Genomic DNA, 21,229 nt, shown 5'->3' on the forward strand with positions numbered 1-21,229 from the left:
GCCGGAGTGTCACCGCCTATTGTCAGCCGTCACCTCCCATTGTGGAGTGGATTACTGCTCCCCTCCAGACAGGGTTCACAGCTCAAGCAGACATTGTAACCCAGCGGGGCGAAGTAATGAGCACCGATCACCAAAATGTATTCTGCACATGCTGCAGCTTAATTATGGCGGATTCAAGCACTGAAGCTGCATATTTAGAGTAAACATAAAAAAACTGATTGGTATTTAAAGAACGCTGGATTTTTTTGGGACACACACACACACACACACACATTCAACATCCCAACAAGACCCCATTCTCCTCCTTCCCTCCATCTGCCTTGCTTCTTCTAGATGGGTGGGGGCACAGAGGAAGGGTTAAAGTAACCAGTGGAAGACGGGGTGTAGGGCTGGGCCTCAGTGAGGGAGGAGGAGGAGGAAGAGGAAGGGGGGGGGGGCTGTATAAAAACTGACAGAACACAAGTGGTGCTTTATCCACCCTGTCCCGCTCTGGGTAAGAGGAAACCCTTAAAGTGCTCCAGCTCCACCAGCAATTTTTTTTTTCCCCCTCCCCTCTCACACTACTTTTCACTCAGGCCCTGACGGAACGTGTGCACGCTCAGGACGAGAAATGGCAGCATCATCCGCGAGAAGAACCATGGACGGGCCCTGCAAAACGCTGGCTTTTGCTCTGCTCCTCGTCGCCTCACTCCTAAGTGGTAAGTAGTTTATAAAAAAAAAAAAAAGTGCTGAATGCAAACTAGGAGGATCAACTTTCTGTGAGATCGTATGGCCATCTGCAGAGGAGGAGGGAGGGAGGGAGGGCCGGGAGGGGTGGGGTCGGGGTGGAGGAGTGTTTGTTTGAATGGTCTTTGAGTTGAATCCAGGTTTTAACCCTACAACCCTTTTACTCTCTGGAATGCTAACACAGCGTCTGCACACTGACAACAAATCTGGAACGTGTGAGGCTTCATGTGGTTCTGAAAGTGGTTCGATAATGATTTTTTTCCCCCCTCAGTGTGCCGACAGAAAGGCATGACTTTGGAGTACACATGGCAAACACAAAGGGATCATTTCAGAGAGAACAGTTGTGTAATTACACAGGCGCAGTGTGAAGTCTTTGTTATCTGAAGTGAAGAACTTTTAAATTTAGAATCTGCTCCTCCGGCTTTCTGCATTTTCTTTGAAATTCCCCTCCTTTTTCACTATTCTGTGTTAAAATAACATTTGCAAACCTTTCTCTGCAGACTGCTGTCTGTTATGCCATTGACCTGATTCCCATGATCTTCAAGGACTTTGGGAAATGTGTATTTATATTTAGCTGGTCGGCGAGGCCAGCTGACATGTGCGTGAGAGGAGGGCGTGGAGTCTGGTCGTTAATATGCATTTCAAATGTGGCGGTGCTGATATAGAAGGGGCTTTAGCGAGCCATCAGGGAGGATTCAGTGACGTTAAAGTGTGATAAGACGACGTGAATCACGTTCTGGAGCGTTTTATACAGCACGGACTGATGTGAGCATTGTTTCAGATCTCATCTACTGTCAATTAAACAATTCAACTTTCTGATAAAATTGTCAAAAGTTACACAAAGCAGTCCATTTTAACTTTTAAAAGAAGACACTTTTTGGTGTCTGTCCGCTTAAGTTCCTGCCAATCTCAAGGAAAAACTGATATAAGTGGACGTCAGCGTTCCTCAAAACGCAGGTCAAGTAAGGCGGCAAACAATGTTTACGTTCCTCCACGTATAAAAACTCTGCTCTCTGCCGGGGATCAGTCAGATTGTGTGATTGCAGTGGCAGGAAGAAAATGAAGAAATGTATCATGTGGAGGAAAAACATCTGTAAAAACTTTTAGGAAGGATAAGCGAAACTCAAATAAAAAAATGAACCCAAGTCAATGTCACCAAAAATTAAAGCTGGGGATGAACTTCAGCTGTACTATAATCTATAGTGCTCTCTGTTGTGGCTGGAAATGAATCATACACTGGATTGCTTAATTCAAACCTTCTGCCCTGTTCGTGGGATATAGCCTATAGGAATGAGATCATCAGCAGTTGGGAGGCAGCTGTATCTGCTTTGTAAAAAGAAACCGCCTTGACATCATCTCAACCTATAGATCCTGGACCACAGGCAGCAAAACTTTCATTCTGCTTTTTAGAGAAGGGGGGAGAAAAAAAAAAGAAATCAATCTCTTGATGTGCACCGCCATGTTCATCCTTCTCTGGAAATCACAAGTTGCTGACACGATGCAAGTCTGCAGTTTGTGCCAAACGCGCGTGTCAAAGAGATGAATAACAATGCCGCGGATATCAGATATTACACAGACGGTAAGCAGAGCGAAGGAAAAAGAAGACCACTTAAGCTTGACTGTGTTTCAACTACAGGATGAAACATCTGTCTCCGGAGTCAGACAAAAAACCCCTTTCTCTCCGAATTGTCTTGTCAACCCTGAAGTTGTGAGAGCAGGGGCAGAGTTATGTAAGAGGAGAAGAGACGAGGCTAACTGTACAACTTCTCTGTGATGAGGTCAGAGCGGATTCACAGATGTTAGCGAGCGTAGTGGTTACCCAGACGGCATGGAGTGGAGGGGGTTCATAGAGGCTGAACAGGAGATGATCAGGAACATTTTGGGGGGGGGAAACCATCTGAGATGTTGAGATGAAGCAAAATTCCTCAAAACTGTGCTCCCAAACAACTTTCACAAGGCAGTTTGAGCTCTGCCTGCGCTGTGAAGTGGTTGAAGCAACGAGCCCTGCCCGGCCTCGCTGGCAACCCCCGGAGCATGTAATTATGTAAATCGTTGTTTGAGTAGTACCCGCTGAAGTAACAGATGCTCCTAAGAATCTCAGAAACAATGTCAACAACACGAGCACTCGTGAAGGAAGCAGCTTCGAGTCAGCCAAGTCAAATCCCAGAGTCAAGTGCGCCAGCGGTGGCAGGCAGACATCTGGACGCACGCTCACACACGAGATCCCCTCCTTCGCCTGGGATTGTGTTTTTTTTATCCTCCTCTAAGAGAAGAAAGGCTGCTCTTCCACTCTCCCTCTTAACGGCTTTGTCTTTGAACTTTTTCCCATATTCCGTTTACAAACAAGCGGTATGTTCCCTGATCTGTGAATTAGACACCTCGTAGATCAGAGGAGGGATGTGAAAGCCTAAGTGTAAGCTGCTGGCATGTACTGTGAAAAGTCAAAATGAAATGAATGAATGTTTTAAAAAGCAGTAAACGAATCTTTACATGTTGACTACTGGCGGCTGTGGCTCAGGAGGTAGAGAGAGTCATTCACTGGTGTCTGGGTCGGTGGTCCGTCGCGAGTTCTTCCAGAACCCCAAGAGTGACGTCGTACCTTCTGCATGTGCACTCGGGTTCAGTGTGACGCGGCTGCCATTGTCCTCCGACGTCACAATCAGGGTGGGAAGCTCAAGAGCTGGAATAATGATTCTGCTGCTGTTCTCTGGGTAGCAAATCCTGTAAACATCAGGAATCTCACCAATCGTTACACCTGTTGATTAGTAGGTCAAAGGATGGTGCATGGGGAAAATCTGGAGGGAATTTGGTGCCATATTTCAAGAAAAAACAACATATTTGATAACCTATTTGGTAAATTTAGCATTCAGCCACTCCTTAGTTCACATTGTCATTTGATTCCATCCAGTTCATTTCAATTCTTAAATAGACGATGTGTGTTGATATTTCAGAATTATTTTGCACCTATTGTATCGTGTAAAACTATCATACAGCAGTGTTAGCATTCGGCCACTCCTTTGCTAACGTTAGCTCATGTCTAATGGAAGCTAGTGTTGAAACATTTCAGATGGTGATAGATCAGGAAGTGGTGAAGTGATGGGGATGGGACGACATTTGAGGTTTTCCCACCCTGAGCGTGATGTCACAGGAAAATGGCCGCAGGGTCTGAGATGTGTTGCTGCTACCTTGATGACTTGCAACTTGACTTGACAAGAAAGTAAAGACACTGAACTCAGACCTTTAAGTAAAAGACTCGGGACTTGACCTGACTTGAGTCATAATGACTCTGTGTTCAGTTTTCAGTGTGGAGGGAAATTTTTTTTTTTTTTGGATTGAGAAGAAATTTAGAAAAAACATTTCATAAAGTTTTTTTTTGATTACTTCTATCTAACTGACAATCAATAATTCTCACACAACATCTTCATCTTCGATTCATCATCCTACATTTTGAACAGGTTAGATAAACCGATCAATAATGCCATTATCACACAGGTACATTGTTTTTTTCCTGACTGACTTGCTTGAGAGTTGGACAAAAATTAGTTTGATAGTGCGTACGTGGAAGATCTGTACGCGCAATTGTGTGCTGCAAATGTGATTGCTGTCTCGTCCACACGGCCAAACCGCTATAAAAACCCACTGAATTCATCTACACATCTGTGGAGTGCGTCCTCCAAGCGAAGTCCAGAAAGCATCCACGTTGTCTACAGCGATGGATCGACCAGCGCCTTGACTGCTGTGTGTGTGTGAGACTGAGTCCACCTGAGGCGAATTGTAAAGCACTTTGCCTGTTAAGGTATAAAAGCGCCATATGAGTGCAGTCCACTCACAATGTGCACTCTCGTTCTGCGTCTTAATGGCCTATTATGGTTGTTTTTCAATTCCAGACCCCATAGATGGGTGAGTGTGTGTGTGTGTGTGTGTGTGCGCGCAGGTAGTTACTGGCAGATTCTTTTAAAATCAATGTTAAGCCTCTGAGCTGTCGGTGCACAGATCAGCCTCCCTCTGTTACAAGATCCCCTGTCTGACAATCTACCTGCATACACTCAAACCAGACAGGCTCATTCAAGGTAATCCATGAGGCAGGGAGAGACTGTAATGGGCGGCTGTGAGCATGTGTGTGTTTTTAAAGGAGAGAGGGGGTGTGGGTGGGGTGATATAATGTTCCCAATTGAAAGCAGATGTCATGTTTCCTGATTGTGGTCCCCAGAAATAGGCACCGCGCGTTCGATAAGGCGCTGCAGCGGCCTCGGGGGCCGGGCTGGGTCGGTTCGGGTGAACGACGCAGCTGAGCAGCGTTTGGGCGAAGTGAGCGCTGCCTCCTGATTGAAACCATGAGATCCAGTTGCTTTTCCTGCCAAAAGAGAAGAATGGGCCGGGTTCTGCTATTAATCGTTGTGACAGGAACGACAGGGGAGGGGGGCGGCGTAGTGAGGAGAGAGGAGGGGAGGGGAGGGGGGGTCAAGATAGTGGGGTCAGCGGTCTGTTGTTTCAAAGAGGGTAGAGTTGCAGAGCGTGTTTAACCTAAGGGAGCCGGCTCCGATGTCGCATTCCTCAGCATGCTTTTAACACCCAAATTCAGATTCGAATTCAGAGCAGCAGGATATTAAATTATGAAAATTCTCCTCATTCCGAAAACACTGCAGATGATGCAGATTAGTGTCTAGAAACAGCAGAAAGAGACGACAAACTTCTTGGGCAGAGGAAGATGAAGACGTCTGCCCTTTCTTTGCCCTTTATTTTGATATCTAAATAAATAAATAAATAAATAAATAAATAAATAAATAAATAAATAAATAAATAAATAAATATCACAGGAGGCCAGACTAGCAAAGCTTAAGTCAAAAATGTATTATAGTGTGATAAGTTTTTTAGTTCCTGTTCCACCTTCTATTTTACTTTGAAAATCCACGCTGAGGTGAGTGCAGCAGGGGTGGGGTGGAGGAGGATCCAATTTCTATTCAGTCGACATCAGAGTGATGACAGAGGATGTCTGGAGCGGCGCTGTGACATTACACATTTGAGGCAGATTGAGACGCAGCAGAGGAAGGAAAATTACACTTAATGGTAGCTCAATTATGCTTTTTTTTGTCCGATATTACGACTACTTCAGCATTTCTGAAGGCATATAATCACGTTTATAGTTCAGGAACGCCTACATTTATTTTATCCTTTCAAAATCTCATTTGATTGATTACTGCTCTTTAAAATGAAACGGTTTTGCAGTCGTTCTGTGCTGGTGGGCTGGGTGCTGCTCCCCCTTTCCCACGGACCCCACTTCAACAACACTGAGTAATGCATCCACCCATATATCCTTGCAGGAAGATACAAAAGGAATATTTCAAGGACACGTAATATAAGAGAAGGCCATGTGCCTTGACAGCGTTTACAGAAGCTGTCTTCGTCGGACAGACTCTCTCACACACTCAGTCAAAACAGCAGACAGCCACGTTCAGATTTAAAGCCAGCGGAAAAATGCGCTTTGGCAACGGTCAAAGGCGCAAAAACTTAATTGGAGGACAGGAAGATGTGAGATGAGTTGAAAAATGTTTTCACTATGCATGCTTCATACGGAAGGGAGGTTGCTAGTGGCGCCTCAATCACTGGGACTTTGACACGGTGGTCTAATACCGTGTGCAGACCATTATCACCTCACCATGCCCCATTACACAGCAAAGGGTTTTTCCCCGACTGACAGAGGCAGAGGCCGGGGGCCAGAGGGGGTATAAGGCCAGGTTTTTCAGCTTATTTCTCCTGAACACGTAGCTGTCGACTTTTCTGGAAGCCAGGCTGGGACCAGAGGCCAAAGCCAGATGGCTCATGTTTCCTGTGTAAAGGCGCACAATAGAAGGTGCACGGTGAGGGATGTGCAGTAGTTCCAGGCGACTGGTGGGTGTGTAGTTGCCAAGATTTCCAATCTGAGATTACGAAACTTCTATGGAAACCTCTCGTTAAGCAGAACACATGTGGACAGCGGATGAGCTCAACCGGTGGAGTTTTTTTTACGAGAAGCGCAAATGCAAAATGATGCAAAGAATACGGAGCCTGCGCACCATAAGCCTTTACATACACGATGACGCACGCCAAGGAGATTATAAGCAGGGCCGGAGAGGAGAAAGTAGCTGTTAGCATGAGGCTCTTGGCATGTTGCTATACATTACACTGTACGGTGTGGGGAGGTGTGAGGGCTGCAGCCTACATCTCACCTCGATGGATGCCTGAGATTAGCTGTGCGTGACTGGGAGAGGGCGAGCAGACATGGAGGGGTTAGGAGGGAGAAGGGCGTGGAGCTGCAGGCTTGTCCTCTTCCAAAGCCTGCCACATTCCTCCATCCGCAGTCCCAAGAGATGAGGGGGGGGCTGCGGGGCAGAGCATTTCCAGACCGCAGCCGTCACTCAGAGCAATATGGTGGGAAAAAATATCTTGAAGAGTGCAGTGAAGTCAGGGCCCGGGCTGGAGAACACATGGAGTCAGGGCTGATTAGGTTTGTGCAATGATAGCGAGACACATGACTGATGTGTCGGCTGATGACGCAGATCCTGGCCGCTTCGTTAGCATTACACAATGAGAAGGAATGAAAGGCAAGTCTGTTTTGAGGTTAGTGCGAGGCCGATACAGTACGCTTAGGCGGAACGGTTCGGCCAAATCCGTGAGCGATTACCTTTTAGTTGAGTTATCAAGTGGCGAGGAGCCGGCCGTGAGGTGGTGAAGGGTTCAGAGGGCAAGCTGTCTGGAAGTGTGCTGACAGGAGGACACCGCTGTATCGATTACAGCACGAGAGGGACACATCAATGCTACAATCTGATTTTAAAAACAAGAAAGCTGGCTGCACGTCCTCGTCTTCATATACAGTGAAGTCATACGAGCAATGTTAGCAGGAATTCACGGTATATGTGTGAAAAAAAAAAAAAGAAAAAAGGAATTTGTCTGAAATTAACAAAAGCCAGACTTTCTACAATGAAAACAAAACAATAAAAACGTGCTCACTCAGATCCTGCTGTTTCTGTAAATGTTGGTCATAAGAGGCAATTATATATGAGGTTTCATTCCATCTGGGCTCTGGGCTGTCAGGGCCGTTTGTTTGTGTGTAATGAGTGATGAACGGCCAGAGAGCTGGACACAGTTTACTGGCAGCGCTGCAAGAGAGCGGGCTGCGAGGCCAAACCAGCGTGTTTTGCTTTATGAAAATGTAGCAGGCGCGTTTTACAAGTGTACTCGGCGTGCCATGACATCATTAGCACAGGGCTAGTAAAACAGCTGCTTTTTTTTTTTTTTTTACAGTGTGGATTTTAAAACCTCTTTAATCCTTCAAAATCAAATGTGCTGTATAAACCAGGAAATTGTCTTAGAATAATGTCACTTACGTTGCGGTTCTCTCCTTTTTAAAAAAGAAATGCAGATTCCTTTTACTCACCAACATCCCAACATCCCATCAGAGGCCGCCCAAAAAAACCCCAAACTGTTACTCTTAAATAAACACACCCGTCACTGACAGTCTCACCCTCCCGTCCGCCACAAATCACCAGATGACAGGAGCTGAAACAACACATTTTCAGCCTCTGCAGTCTTACACTCCCGTGTGTCACATTTGTACGAGAAAAAACCTGATTTATGCCCGACCATCTCACCCACTTTAAACCTCATCCTTTTCCGGTAAAATAAACAGACAGACCACCCAGAGATGGGGTGAGGGAGGGGAGGCAGCTGGAGCCTACAGACTTACTGCCTAACAAGGTTAGGGAGTCCTTGACCTGTCGCTGGTACACACCCACGCTAATGCTCCTAATGTTAAACCAGAGACGCCAAAGATCGTGAGATGAGGTGATAAACTTGGCAACATTCCGGCTCCGTAGTGAAACCCGAGCATGTCTACAGGAGATCTTGCCCGCCTTTAATGTAGGTTTGACATGGGTGAGGAGAATTATTCAAGAGGTCAGCGACTCTGATGTATCTTCTTATTTATTTAAAACCGGCCACTAAGTGCCGGTTTGTTCCCCCCGTTCTGATATTGTACGACGGACAGCTGCGATGGACAGTTGCGAACACTAAGCATACCAGCCGACATCCCCGGAGATTACTGCCCCACCTGCCGGCACGGCACACACAGCGTTTACTCTGTACTCGCGGCACCTGTCTGTCAAAATGATTTATCAAAGGAAGCCGGTGGACATGTGTCACAGTGCCACTACTGTGTGAATATACGGGCCTCATGTGTGAAAAACCACAAGTGGTGACTGGAGACTGTTGATTACCAAGAGGAGACAACGGAGGGCAACAGAGGAGAAAAACAAGTCGCATTGTACAAGGAAGGCGAAGGGAGGCTTTAAGTAGGGAGTACGCAGAGTTAAGGAAACCATCAGTAAAAGACAAGCTGTATTTTTAAAACACAGGAGTCAAGCAGGCAAGGAAAAAAGGTGATATCTTAAACTGTCAAAATAAATGTTTGTGATACCCTTATTTTGTAATGCATACTGTACATTTTTTGAGCTAATGCTTCACGGTCAAATGCGTGCAAACTGAAAACAAAGTCTGTGATTAACTCCAGTCTTAATGTAAACAGAATGGCAGTAAGATCTGTTTCAACAGGGGGCGGCACGCTGCAATTACAAAACCTGAAATCAATCGTAAACTCAATCTGGCATCGGGGAGGAATAACACGGTGAGAGAGTGAGAAGTAATGAGATCTGCAGCGGTAAGGCATTATGGGAATGTTCTGAGAGTGAGGTAATGCTGTTGTTGTTAGACAGAGAGAGGGAGAGAAAGAGAGAGCGAGAGGGAAATCTGGCAAAAAGGAATGCATGCTGGGTATTCTGGTTTGATGTCTGGATACTACCCTTGCAATTTGACCTGAGCTGCAGGGTGTGGCAGCATATTTTACAAATTAGCACAGAGAACAAAATGAGCCCTGGAAGTTATCCAGGTGATTACAACTCCGCAGGTGAAATAATTTATGGCTGAGCGAACCTGAGAAGAGATATCGAACCTAGACTTTCTCTTGAAAGTCATACAACTCCCTGTAAATGGAAAAGGGTGTAATGACCGATTACATTATTCAAAAATGTGGAAAAAGTGATGTTTTCAATGGCATCATTACCTGGCACCTTTCAGTGACTCATTTTAATCAGGGCATTCATCCGTTTAACAGGGCTGATGGAAAAATCACTCCACTCCACATTAATATATTTCAGGATCTTATTTTCTATATCCCATTGGTGGCCAGCCCAAAGAGAGTCACTGTGACCGCAAGATCTTTTGTAAAAAACCTCAGTGTGGAAGATTGCATTTCAAAGTAAATGACTTCATGAAACGATCCACAAATCTGAGGGTGTCGGTTATCTTACTTATCTATTACCTAATCTTCCATCACTGCAGAGGGCTCAAGGGACACAAAGAAATCTGGCTGTGAGCTCAGCAAAGAGCTTTCACACGCCTCAATACGATGATGATTGATATGAAGATTCAGTCGCTCTCTCGTCAAAGAAAAAAAAAAAAACTGCAGACAGCTCAAGCTAGGAGCTACTACCATCAGTTACAACTTCATCAAATCACACTCACAGGATGATAACAAGCTGATGTTGGAAAAAAAAATACCCATTAACCTCACAGAAGCATTTATGTGTAGCTGTGCGCCACGCGAAAAGAGAAAACTACAGTTCTCATCAGCCTGTATCACAAAATAGTCGCCACAGACATCGAACGAGAACATCCCATCCGTTTTCTGTTTGGACATTAAACCATTAAAGGGGTATTTCACCGCTAGAGAGATGGCTTGTCATAAAATGTGCCGTCTATGGAGAAAGCCACAAATATACTGGGCTCACTAACTGCTCTGGCTCCTGGGTACTACTGCACAAGCTGGGCGGCGCTGGGTTTTTGTTTGTTTTCAAGCAGGACACAAAATCATCAAAAAGGTTCTAGTATCACAGCTACACTACAGTACACGAAAATATGCTTGTAAAGAGATATAAGGTGAGCAGCAGGCAATGCAGTATCAGACTCCCGATTCATGTTTGATCAGCAGTCTAATCTTACAATCTGATCTGAGTTTTTCGAGCCACCCCTCTCTCAACCAGGCTTTTTTTTTATGATTTGCTTGTCCAGTCAAAGTGAACGAACGTTGTTGATGTCAAACCCAACACAGTCGGGGTAAGGGGGCGGGGATGGGCTATAATTCCATCACCATCCTAGGAAAATAAAATGTGTCTGTGGAGGCTGGGACAGAGAAAGGCAAAGCTTTCCTTTAAAGCGTTTTGCAAAATGGAAAACTGTCCCATAAAAGTGAACACAAGTGGAGTTTGGCACAGAAACGATAAACCCTGGCATTAGTGCTGCCAGACAACCACAAAACGGCATTTAAAAGCCAAACAGAACTCATATCAATCCATCCAGTCTGAACTAAACCTTTCTGGTATGAGCAACTGCATAATATTGAACATTTGGCACAAAGCCGTTGTATCCCTCAAAACGTGTTCTCTATAAGCTGACAGATTTCCCTGAGAAGCTCATAGCATTCATCCCAGTGGGAGTGTACAGGGGGTCAGGGCTTTGGCCTCGGAGGACCAGTCCTGGTCTGGTTCTGAGGGACAGTTTATTTGCTCAGGCAGAGCAGAGGAGGGATCGGTCCACCAGGGTTTACGTCATGCCAGTGTGCGAAAAAAAGTTTTTCTCACTGATTTAACTGCATGCCATCGCAGCTTCGCAATTGAGGATTTAGTTCGAAATGTGTGTGTTTCAAAACAAGGCGACATAAGGTTTCATTCTGATGTTACAGCTGGAGTGATGGCACAGGAAGAGGAAGTCGTCACGGGTCCGGCGCCAACTGTGGATGTGAAGGCTAATGTACGAGGAGACATGATTCCAATGGCAACCGAAGCACCTGGTAAGAAATGTTCTTCTGTAAAGATGTGTTATAGGTTAACACTATAGACTGATCCACTGATGGGAAATCTGTGTGTGTACTGGTGCTGATTGATTTAAGTTAAATCAACAATATGGATATATTCAAACCCTCTGTAAACACAGCCAAGTCAATCATGCATCCCTACTAATTAAAGACATACACATAGCACCACCACAAGTCTTGTTTAATAACACCACTAACTTCAATAAATCAAGATTTAAAAGACTGAATTATATTATAAAGACAAAAACAGGCCAGAGCTATAATAACTTAAACATAAATGTCCTAAACAAGCAGTACTACCGTAATGCAAACTGAAATGACATCACCAGACGCAAATGTATAATATCTATAATAACCTCAAACCAACCACGTGTCTCCACTTTAAAGCAAACCTCAAAATACATTAATAAACTGTGAAGTATATGATCTGCCTATGTGCACAATTTTATATTCATCAAATTAACTTAAATTGCTTCAGCAGAACCAGAGGATCCACAAGTCCAAGTCATGGATTTCCCTACCCCGGGACCTCTGCAATCGACTGAGCAGACTACAGGAATAGCTATAGACGAGGATGATCAGCAAACTGCAGCTCCGGGGGACGAAGGCGAGGGAGTGGAGATAAAATTTGAGGTGCAAACTGATGCACCAGAAAAAGTGGCCGAGGAGACGCACGCACCGATGCCCGCCAGAGGCGACGGCCCCGCCAACGTACCACGGGTAAGATAAAGAAGTTCCTGCAGAGCACTGAGCCTGTAATAAACTGATGTTGACACGCAGTCTTGCTGTGTTGATGACATGTTATCTTATAGTAACTGATGAGTGTCTCACATTCAAGAAGATCCTCTTTAAAAAGGTGTAATGTTTAAGAATTGGCCACCTGTTGAATGCATACTCCAAACAAATAGGGGGCAGCATCTCACCAGAGGAACTGCTAACCGCTGCTAACTGTGATAGCTGTGCAGCTATCAGTCTGGACTAGGAACTCGGAGCGGAGGGGAGTGTTGGTGTGCACACAACTCAAACAGGAGCGTGATGGGTCGGGGCTAGCGGGTTAGCATGCTATCTTTTGCTATCTGTAGATATCTCTGCAACAATACAAATGCCTGCAACGTATATAAACTTAATCAATAGTATCTATTACCTGGTCTATTTTGGCATGGTGGCATACATTTTTTACATCAATATGTTTTAAATGACATTTAGATATAACAATATTTGCAAATGGTGCACAAGCTGAGAAGAAACAACAGTGGTATTTCTTGCACAGAAAAGTAAGTGTATTAAAAATGTAATGTGGAGAAGTGCGTCTCTGTGGGCTGCAAGTCCTGTCTTGTTTACAAATGTTTCGCTTCCAGACAAATTTGGATACAAATTTGTAGTGAATGAATAATTGATCATGATCCCATAACGAGTCGGTGGGGAAAACAAAAGGGAAAATCAGAGATGGTGAAACTATTTTGTTACCAACCTACAAAATATGCTGTGCTACAGGGAAACATTTGGATACATCTTAAATTTCAGCTGTAAATGTCCATCATGCTGCGTACTGCAACATGTTGAAAGGCATCATCCACAGACCTAACACCTCTCTACACGCTGATGATATGCAGGATGCTGCATAGGGAACGATGTGCGATAATTAAGCAGTTCTTGTTTCTCTCTGCAGCCGATGCCAAAGGATGATGTTGTCTGTGTGAGCAAAGAGGCGGTGCAGGACAAAAACGCTGTCAAACTGAAGCTCAAGGCTTCATCCACCTGTGTAAGTACAAGAAAAAAACACCTTCTGTCCTTCTATGTAATCTAGATTTGTGTTGGTGTGAAATAATAACCAATTTGTGTGGCAGAACAGAAAGGAGAAAAGAAGGAGTTCTTGGTTTAACATTTTTCAGAGGTAATGAAAATACAGCAGAGAGGGCTGAAAGAACCTGTCAAGGGTCCACACGAACCAAAAAGGGAAGGAAAATAGTCTCTAGCTTGGTTTTGATGGAATTCCCAGTTGGCTATCATCGCTTCACATAAGCTCAGCATGAAATTCTTCTGCATTTAAGGGGCAGCGACTGTTACATCTGTGGCCCATAAATCTGCGAATCTACAGATAAACCTTGCCTGCCCTTTTTTTTTTTTTTAAGGTCTATTTCTTGGACATGAAAGTTCCAAAGAAATGGCTGCTGCATGTGAGTCAGGGTTGCATGGATAAGGCTGTGAGGGCAGAGGGAGTGGAGCAACGGATGGGTGGGCAGAATGCGAAATGTACAGAGGCCTGAAGCAGCGGCGTGGGTGTGTGTTTGTGTTCAGAAAACACAAATTCTTCAGTGTCAACCGATAACAGCTTTGAGGTCTCCAGGAATCGCAGTGCCTATGTGGAGGTCCGATCCCGCCAGATTTGAGTTGAGCCTGAGCAGAAAATGCATTATTCAACGTTCAAACGCTGCATAAAGAGCTGTAAGCGGTAGAATAAACAACAGAGGCCACACACACACACACACACACACACACAAGCACACGGACTTCAACTTAGCCGAGTGTCTCTCCATCATTATGCTGGTGAATTTGTTTATTTTGGCTTCGTCCAACCTAATATCGGGTCATTTACTGCCAATCTAACCAATTTTAAATGTCAGTACTTGAAAGCAGACTAAACTGGGATCTGAAATGGACCGTTTCAAAAGGTTTGGCATTTCTTGCAATATAATTTCAAAGTCAATTATGGGTTTAATTGAAGCCACAGAGATTAGTAACTGAGTTCTTACATCCAAACCCGACTCAAGCCTGCCGCAGTTTTTAAGATGAGGCACTGAGTTTGTGTAACCGTGCTGTCGTGCTGTTGTTACCATGGCTACAACTTGCCCGTTTACCCCATTACAGTCATGCACGGTGTAGTCGACCATAAAAAGGCAATTTGTCCTAACCCAGGCTAACCTATAAACATGCTATAGGTTGATTCCATTCGGATGATTCTTGAAGACTTTATTATGTAAAAGTTAATGTTTCTCAGTGATGGCAGTTGAAGTACTTCTGAAGGCTTTGACAGTTATGTTGTTTATTATTAGTTGGATCTGGTTCTGTAATGGACTCTTGTCATTTTTGTTTTTCCCGATCTCAGATATTGTATGAGAGGAGGTTGTAGATAGAGCAGGTTTGGATGATGTCTCGATCCAGCCCGAGTGACGGAAGCTATCAGCTTGTGTTTCGAAGTATGCAATTTTACTGCCTTTGCTGAGAAAATGTTGAGATCAAATGTCATAATGTAGTTAAATGCACAGAGATCACATGAGGAGCACGTTACAAACAAATATTTCCAGATGGAGGTCACTGGGTCTTGGCCTGGAGCTACACAGTCTTGTAATAGAACCATCTGTCCTCTCCAGAACTGGGATTAAGAGCTCCTACAGTTAGGCAGATTTAGGATGTCTGGATCAAGTTACATCAGGGAAAAGGTTGTGCACATGGTTGTGATAACTGTTATTGGATTAAAGACACATTTGAAAAAAAAGAAAAGGGCTGATGGGATTAGATGTGGGGTCAGAGTTATATTTTTGATTTATTTCTATTCAAAATATGCTTTTTAATTTCATTTTTTTCGATAATACTATGAGGGGTATTTGAAAAAGGCAGGATTGAAGAAGTTCAGAAGAAGAACACTTTGTAAGGGGCCACGCAGTCATTCGAACATCCCAGTCTCAACATACACATCAGTGCTTCCTCATGATGATTAGTTTTTATAAGTACACATTATTGTTTCAGTTCGTCTTGTCTTCTTGTCTAAAGTTTTAGTTTTAACTACAACAACCTTGGATGTGGTTGAATATTCAAGGTGATATTGAAAGTAGGCGTTGGAACGCTGCATTCGATGTCACACGGTCACAAGTATGCAAACTAGATTTCCAGTAAATGTAACTGTTTGCATGTTGAAATGAAAATTACTCTGATACAAGCTAACCTTTCATTTTGTTTTCCTTGCAGGAAGACACAAAGGTGAAAATTGAAAGTGTTCAGCAGGAGCTGTGTGGCGAGGACTGTAAACTAGAGATCTTCCAGGAGGACAACTCAGACGAAATCCTTGTGTCTGGAAAATATGTTGAAGGTCAGTTCTGTTCTTTTGGTAATTAATTAGGATAAAACAATTGGACATAGCACATTGTTACACCTCATACGCATCCAGATGATAATATCTTTGAGCCTCAGATAAGAACCCCAATGTGCGGCTGCATTCTAAGTTTTATTTAGCATGTCTACGTCTATGAATGCACATTTTTTTAATTTTTATTTTTATTCGCAGATGATGTTGCCGGCATGGCTAACAAGTTCAACAATGACAACATCAAAGATAAGGTACAGTAACACTTATATGAACCAAGTACTCTGCATGTTATCCTGCCCTTTATTTATAAATAGGGTTGTAGGGTAATGATTACTGTACGTGTGTCACTGTGGTTCATTCAAGTTCATATTTTTACGGGCTAACCGAGGCGCTGACTAAGCTGGTGCTCACCGTCACATGTCCAGCCAACATCACACCACGAGGAGGCTGTAAAATACGCATCAGGTTGTAAATATGCAAAAAGGCTCAGCCGCTGTAATTCTGCCGGCTGACTCACGATGAAACTAGATGTGGGGAAAAACACACGAGGGAGGAGAAAAACACCGAGTCTGGAGACTTTTCCAAAGGCTTCAAGCTGCGAGGCTGACAGTTTGTGTGACAAACAAAAAGACCACAAAACAATCCGCCTGTCAGCTGCAAAACATTTCTCCTAGCACCTAGGGACCGATCTTGGGTTATGGGTGTGCCCGTCACACCCCTCTGTCTCTTTCGCATTCGACACGCTCTTCATTTCGCTTGTTGCTCAAACATCTACCGAAATGCCCTTTCTAGCAATTTACCAGCGTTACAGCCAAACAGTCACTCTTTATTATACCCTCCACGCTCTGCTAACTGGCATCTTTTTGTTTTGACGCTGCCTTGAAGCCAAAGGAAATACTGCCAATTCTTTAGTCACATATCCGTAAACAAAAAGGTTTGGGTGGGGTTGTTTTTTTTTTCCCTTCTAACTTTCAGTCACAGTAGACAAAACAGTAACCGGATAATGACAATCTCCCTTCTGCCTTGTTCTCCTCTCGAGCACATCTGAGCATGTGCATCATGTTTCATGTTTTCATGTCTGTCAGATTCAGTCTGTTCCGAGTGTCTCATGATGTGTTGGGTTTGCTGGAGGTACTATGATTTTTTTTTTTTTGTTACTTGGTACAGACACAATGTGAACACTTGACTCACGTTCGTTTGTTTTGTCAGACTGATGTGATGGAGGCGGCTCCTCGTTGGGGGAACAACTCCAAGTTGGTGCTGGTGTCCTTGCTGCTGACCGGCCTGTTGCTGGCTGCACTGCTGGTAGCTGGTTATTACCTCAAGACCCACCGCAAGAACTCCAAAGGAGTCAGACTGGTGAGTAGAGAAAAAAGGAAGGTGTGTCCCATTGTTTATGTCTAATGAGCTGGGGGGAAAAAAAGAAGAAGAGAAGCACTACAGCTGTTAAACTCTTAACACAGATATGGATATTCTAAACAGGGACTTATTCTGAAAGTTGCATTTTCCAATTAAGATGTGGAATATGCCAATATTAGTCTTTGACAATGTGATATTAGTCTGAGTATATGCCTCAGATGGGGTTTTTAATTTAGCCATGTACTAAGAATAGAAGCAACATTGTCTTTTGTTGCAATAACAGCCAAAACAGTAATATCTGGGTGTGTGAACATACTCATTGTTACCCTCATTGTTATCATTCATGCTACATGGCAATACATTCCTCGTGCCACCCTGTATTGCTGCCCCCCCCCCGCAAGTAAAGAAATCTAACATGAGGCAGCAATGAATCAACGGCCTTTACCACCTTAGCCTAAGATAATCTGGTTCCATGAGATCCAGTTCATGGAGGAAATCTTACCCTGCACTGTTTACGGTATTTGAAGGGAGAGCATATAGATTTGAGGTCAAACGTATGGTTATTATCCCGCGGTCTCACTCGGGGGGAGGACATGCTTGACTCACATGTCCCTTAACTGAAAGCAGCGCTGAGTGCTTTCTCTACTTCAACCTCTTGCCAGGGGGGCTACAGATGGTTCTAGTTCTTTTTTTTTCCTCTCTCTCTCAAGCTCATGACATCACTTTTTTTTTTTAAAAAGCGTATACACATGGGGGCACACCCATGTGATGGTTTGGATGGAATGGATTGCCAAATTGGCTTTGTTTGCTCTCTTATTTATTCAATACTTTTAGTGTCACAGGTGTCAAATATGACCCTCAAAGTTCCCTCTGACGGACACACCAAACTTTAACAAAGGCCTCATATGTTCAGCTAGAAGCAACAAGCGTGCTTTGTTAACCTCCCGACAGTAAAACAGTCATCGACACCCTTCTAAGTGCACACACAGCTGAAACCCATAAACCTTGTTAACCAAGAATGCATTTGTTTATTTTAGAACAACACCCACTTGTTTGCATGTCAAATTTGAACAGTAAAATGAAACTCGATGTTTGTCTCTTAACCCTGGATGTGCTCTGAGGTCAGCGTTGTTGCGTTTTTTTTCCTTAGGCCGAATCTTACCAGGTGGATGAGGAGAACCAGGCCAATACCCTGGTGTCAGTGGCTCCCCTGCCCCAGGAGCCCCTCGACAAGCCCACCGTCAACGGCGAGTCCCCACCGGAAAATGGGACCAACCCCGCCCCCACCACTAACGGACACTCCGCCACCCAGACCCCCGTGGCTGACACGGAGATGTGAATCGTGACACCCCTGACCTCCATGTCCTACCCAACACCCACTGGGACGCACCACCCACAAGCCCCTCAGCTGCCTCAGAGACTGTCCACACACTGAGACAAACTCACAAGAACCCATCAAATACATTCACCTTCCCTCTTCCCCTCTTCAACATGCGCCTCTCGGGACGACGACAACAACGATGAAGCTCACGACAATAATGACAATGCCTGTAATGTGAAAAGATTGGGATCACTGGCCTGCGCTGGTGTCAAGAGGAGCCAACAGTTCAATCAGCTGCCCCGACTTCTGTCTAGTTGTAACAATCCTTGTAAAATCACCAAATAATGCCAAACATGTGCTGTTGATCCCAGACGAACAAGCAGAGAATGCTCGATTATTTCAATCTACAACTGTGGTGCAGTGAAACCAATGAAGCCAGGCAGTTGTAAGGAGACCATTTTTTGTAACTGTTGTAAAAAAGGACTGACGCTCACTGCTTGATTGTTTCTTTTGTTTTTTTTCTATGTGATTCAGGAAATGTTTGTCAAGCCTTTCTTCTTGCCTTAAGCTTGTTCAATCTATTAAGCGTGAGAAGGTCAAAAAAGAACCAAACGAAAGCGATCTGTCAAGTTTGAATTAATCAAAGTTTGATGCTTTTCTTGCAGATTGTTTCCCAAGAAATTGCTTTTTGTTGTTGTAAAGACCAGTTGACACAGAATTAGGAATGTGCAAAATAGTTCAGAGATAGCGAGCAACAAGCACGTCTTTATGGAATAATGTGGCCGAGCTGTTCATAACATGGAAAAGTCAGCTGTGAACTATTTGCCTTGATGCGTCAGACAGACAACTTAACCTTGACAACTTCTGACTTTAGTCAAAATGTAACTGGGATAAGTTGCAAAGTACATTTTTAGTTTTGTGGTCACATTAGTGTACTTTTTGTTTCTTAATGCTAATTCTTCCCACTCTCAGTACTGTCTTTGGGAATGGTGACATGCAGAGAACAATGAAAAACACACAGTTTTTATGTTGCTGCTCTGGTGAACAAAATCACTGCCATGAGATTCCTGCACAACATAAAGCAGGTTCAGCATTCACAGGACCGCCTTTATCTCCCTGTTGATATAAAACATTTTCTATGTGAGTGGTACACATTTCTTTGCTTGTCTTTCAAACAGCTGGCCGCTTTCATAATGTGCTGCATGTGTAAATAAGCCTGCTCTCTCTGTAAGTAGTAACTGTGCCCGACTCATAAACTGTGATTGTTGACAATAACTCTGTGTGTTGTGTCTTTGGCTTACTTGCGTTTTGTTTACTTGATTTATGAACAGAAACACTTGAATACATATATAAAAAATCCTGCACACCAGCTGTAGAACATACACACAGTCTCGTACCCTCGTTTGCGCCTTATCCTAAACCTAAACCATCAAAACCTGAACCCGAACCCAAACCTAGTTCTAACCTGACCCGTTAAATTAAGTCTTAACATTCAATTTGCCTTTTGAAGTTGTGAGGACAGGCTTTAAGGTGTCATAGGTTTGAGATATCCAATACAACTGCATGTATTAACAATCCTGCACGTCTCTGTACCATCCAGAACAGGCCTTTTATGTCAGAATATGTCTGTGGCTGCTTTAAAGGCACATAATGTAGAAAATGGAGGGCCCCGCAGTTTGAGTGCAACACCAGTGTTGTAAATACAAATAACCTCTCAGCTGTCTGACACGTTGCTGATCTCATACTTCCCTTTTAATCTTATTTGTAAACATTTGAATGTCCTCAATTTGTGTATGTAGGATATCCTGTGTATTTCCATAAGAGCCAAGGATGCGCTGTGATTGGGTGCCTGCTGCCCCTTCAACTGTATAAGACCCATGACAGTACAAGATGTGATAATTCCATCTACAGCGACACAATATGAAGAGAAGTGCTCTCAACTTTCTTATTCTCACAGGTCTCTTTGAGGCTGCTCTCTGTGCCAGGTATGGAATTGATCATATTGTCAAGCAATTAAAGACGTGGTCAGAGGCTCAAAAACACTGCAGAGACCACTACACTGATCTGTCGTCAATCTGCAACCAGGAGGAAGTGGACCGCTTCAATAATATTAACTCCTTCGACAATACATATGGCTGGATCGGTCTCTACAAAGATGTCAGTGAAACGTGGAGGTGGTCTGGAGGGAGAAATGCATCGTTCTTCCGCTGGTCTGACTCGTACACAGACGAAGGAGGTCAGTGTGTGTCACGTTCAGAAAATGGCTTTCACAAAATAACCTGTGACAAGCAACGGTACTTCTACTGTTTTGAAAGCAGCCTGATTCTGGTGAAGGAAAAAAAGACTTGGGAGCAGGCGCTGGAGCACTGTCGCAGCAAGCACACTAACCTGGCCAGTCTGAAAGGGGAGTCAGCTGTGGTTAAGACCCTGCAGACGAGCAGGGAAGCCCAGACAGACTATGTGTGGACCGGCCTGCGCTTCCTGGCTGATAAGTGGTTGTGGATGAACGGGGATGAGCTGCTTTACCAAGCCTGGAGCCAAGGGAAGACGCCACAGTGCTCCAACAGCAGTCACCGCTGTGGGGCCCTCTCACTGAAGGGACAGCACTGGGTCAGCTGGGACTGTGCAGACAGACTCAACTTTGTCTGCTACTAAAACACTCGACTGCGTCTTGACTTGCGTGATACACGTCCGTGTGGTGCATGACAGATTATATCAACGTACACGAGCTTTCTTTCCAAGATAATAGAGAATATATTTGTGTTATGATGGTGTGCTAGATTTTTGCCATTTTGTCAGAAAAGTAGTTCAGGTAGTTTATTGCAGATGTGAGGAA

General features: G+C 44.2%; 1 protein-coding gene and 1 long non-coding RNA gene across 4 annotated transcripts in view; one reads left to right on the forward strand and one right to left on the reverse strand.

Moving 5' to 3' along the window:
* The window catches only part of LOC119021344, a 63,148-nt gene that overhangs the window by 34,242 nt on the left and 7,677 nt on the right, over nt 1–21,229 (reverse strand). For both annotated transcript variants that reach the window (XR_005075534.1, XR_005075533.1), the window contains exon 2: nt 16,905–17,121. This is a non-coding gene — a long non-coding RNA (uncharacterized LOC119021344). The remainder of the gene's footprint in view (nt 1–16,904; nt 17,122–21,229) is intronic.
* si:ch211-286o17.1 (hematopoietic progenitor cell antigen CD34) lies at nt 459–19,668 on the forward strand. 2 transcript variants are annotated; one of them, XM_037101575.1, is made up of 8 exons: nt 459–698; nt 11,498–11,605; nt 12,108–12,349; nt 13,299–13,391; nt 15,596–15,716; nt 15,912–15,964; nt 16,923–17,072; nt 18,223–19,668. In XM_037101575.1, the coding sequence occupies exons 1-8, from the start codon at nt 611–613 to the stop codon at nt 18,409–18,411; spliced, it is 1,044 nt and encodes a 347-aa protein (XP_036957470.1). In that variant the 5' UTR covers nt 459–610; the 3' UTR covers nt 18,412–19,668. The 2 variants fall into 2 exon arrangements, with proteins under 2 accessions (XP_036957470.1, XP_036957472.1); XM_037101577.1 differs by having other exon boundaries at nt 12,111–12,349.

The sequence above is a fragment of the Acanthopagrus latus genome, chromosome 6, assembly GCF_904848185.1.
Source record: "Acanthopagrus latus isolate v.2019 chromosome 6, fAcaLat1.1, whole genome shotgun sequence".
NCBI classification, from domain to species: Eukaryota; Metazoa; Chordata; class Actinopteri; order Spariformes; family Sparidae; genus Acanthopagrus; species Acanthopagrus latus.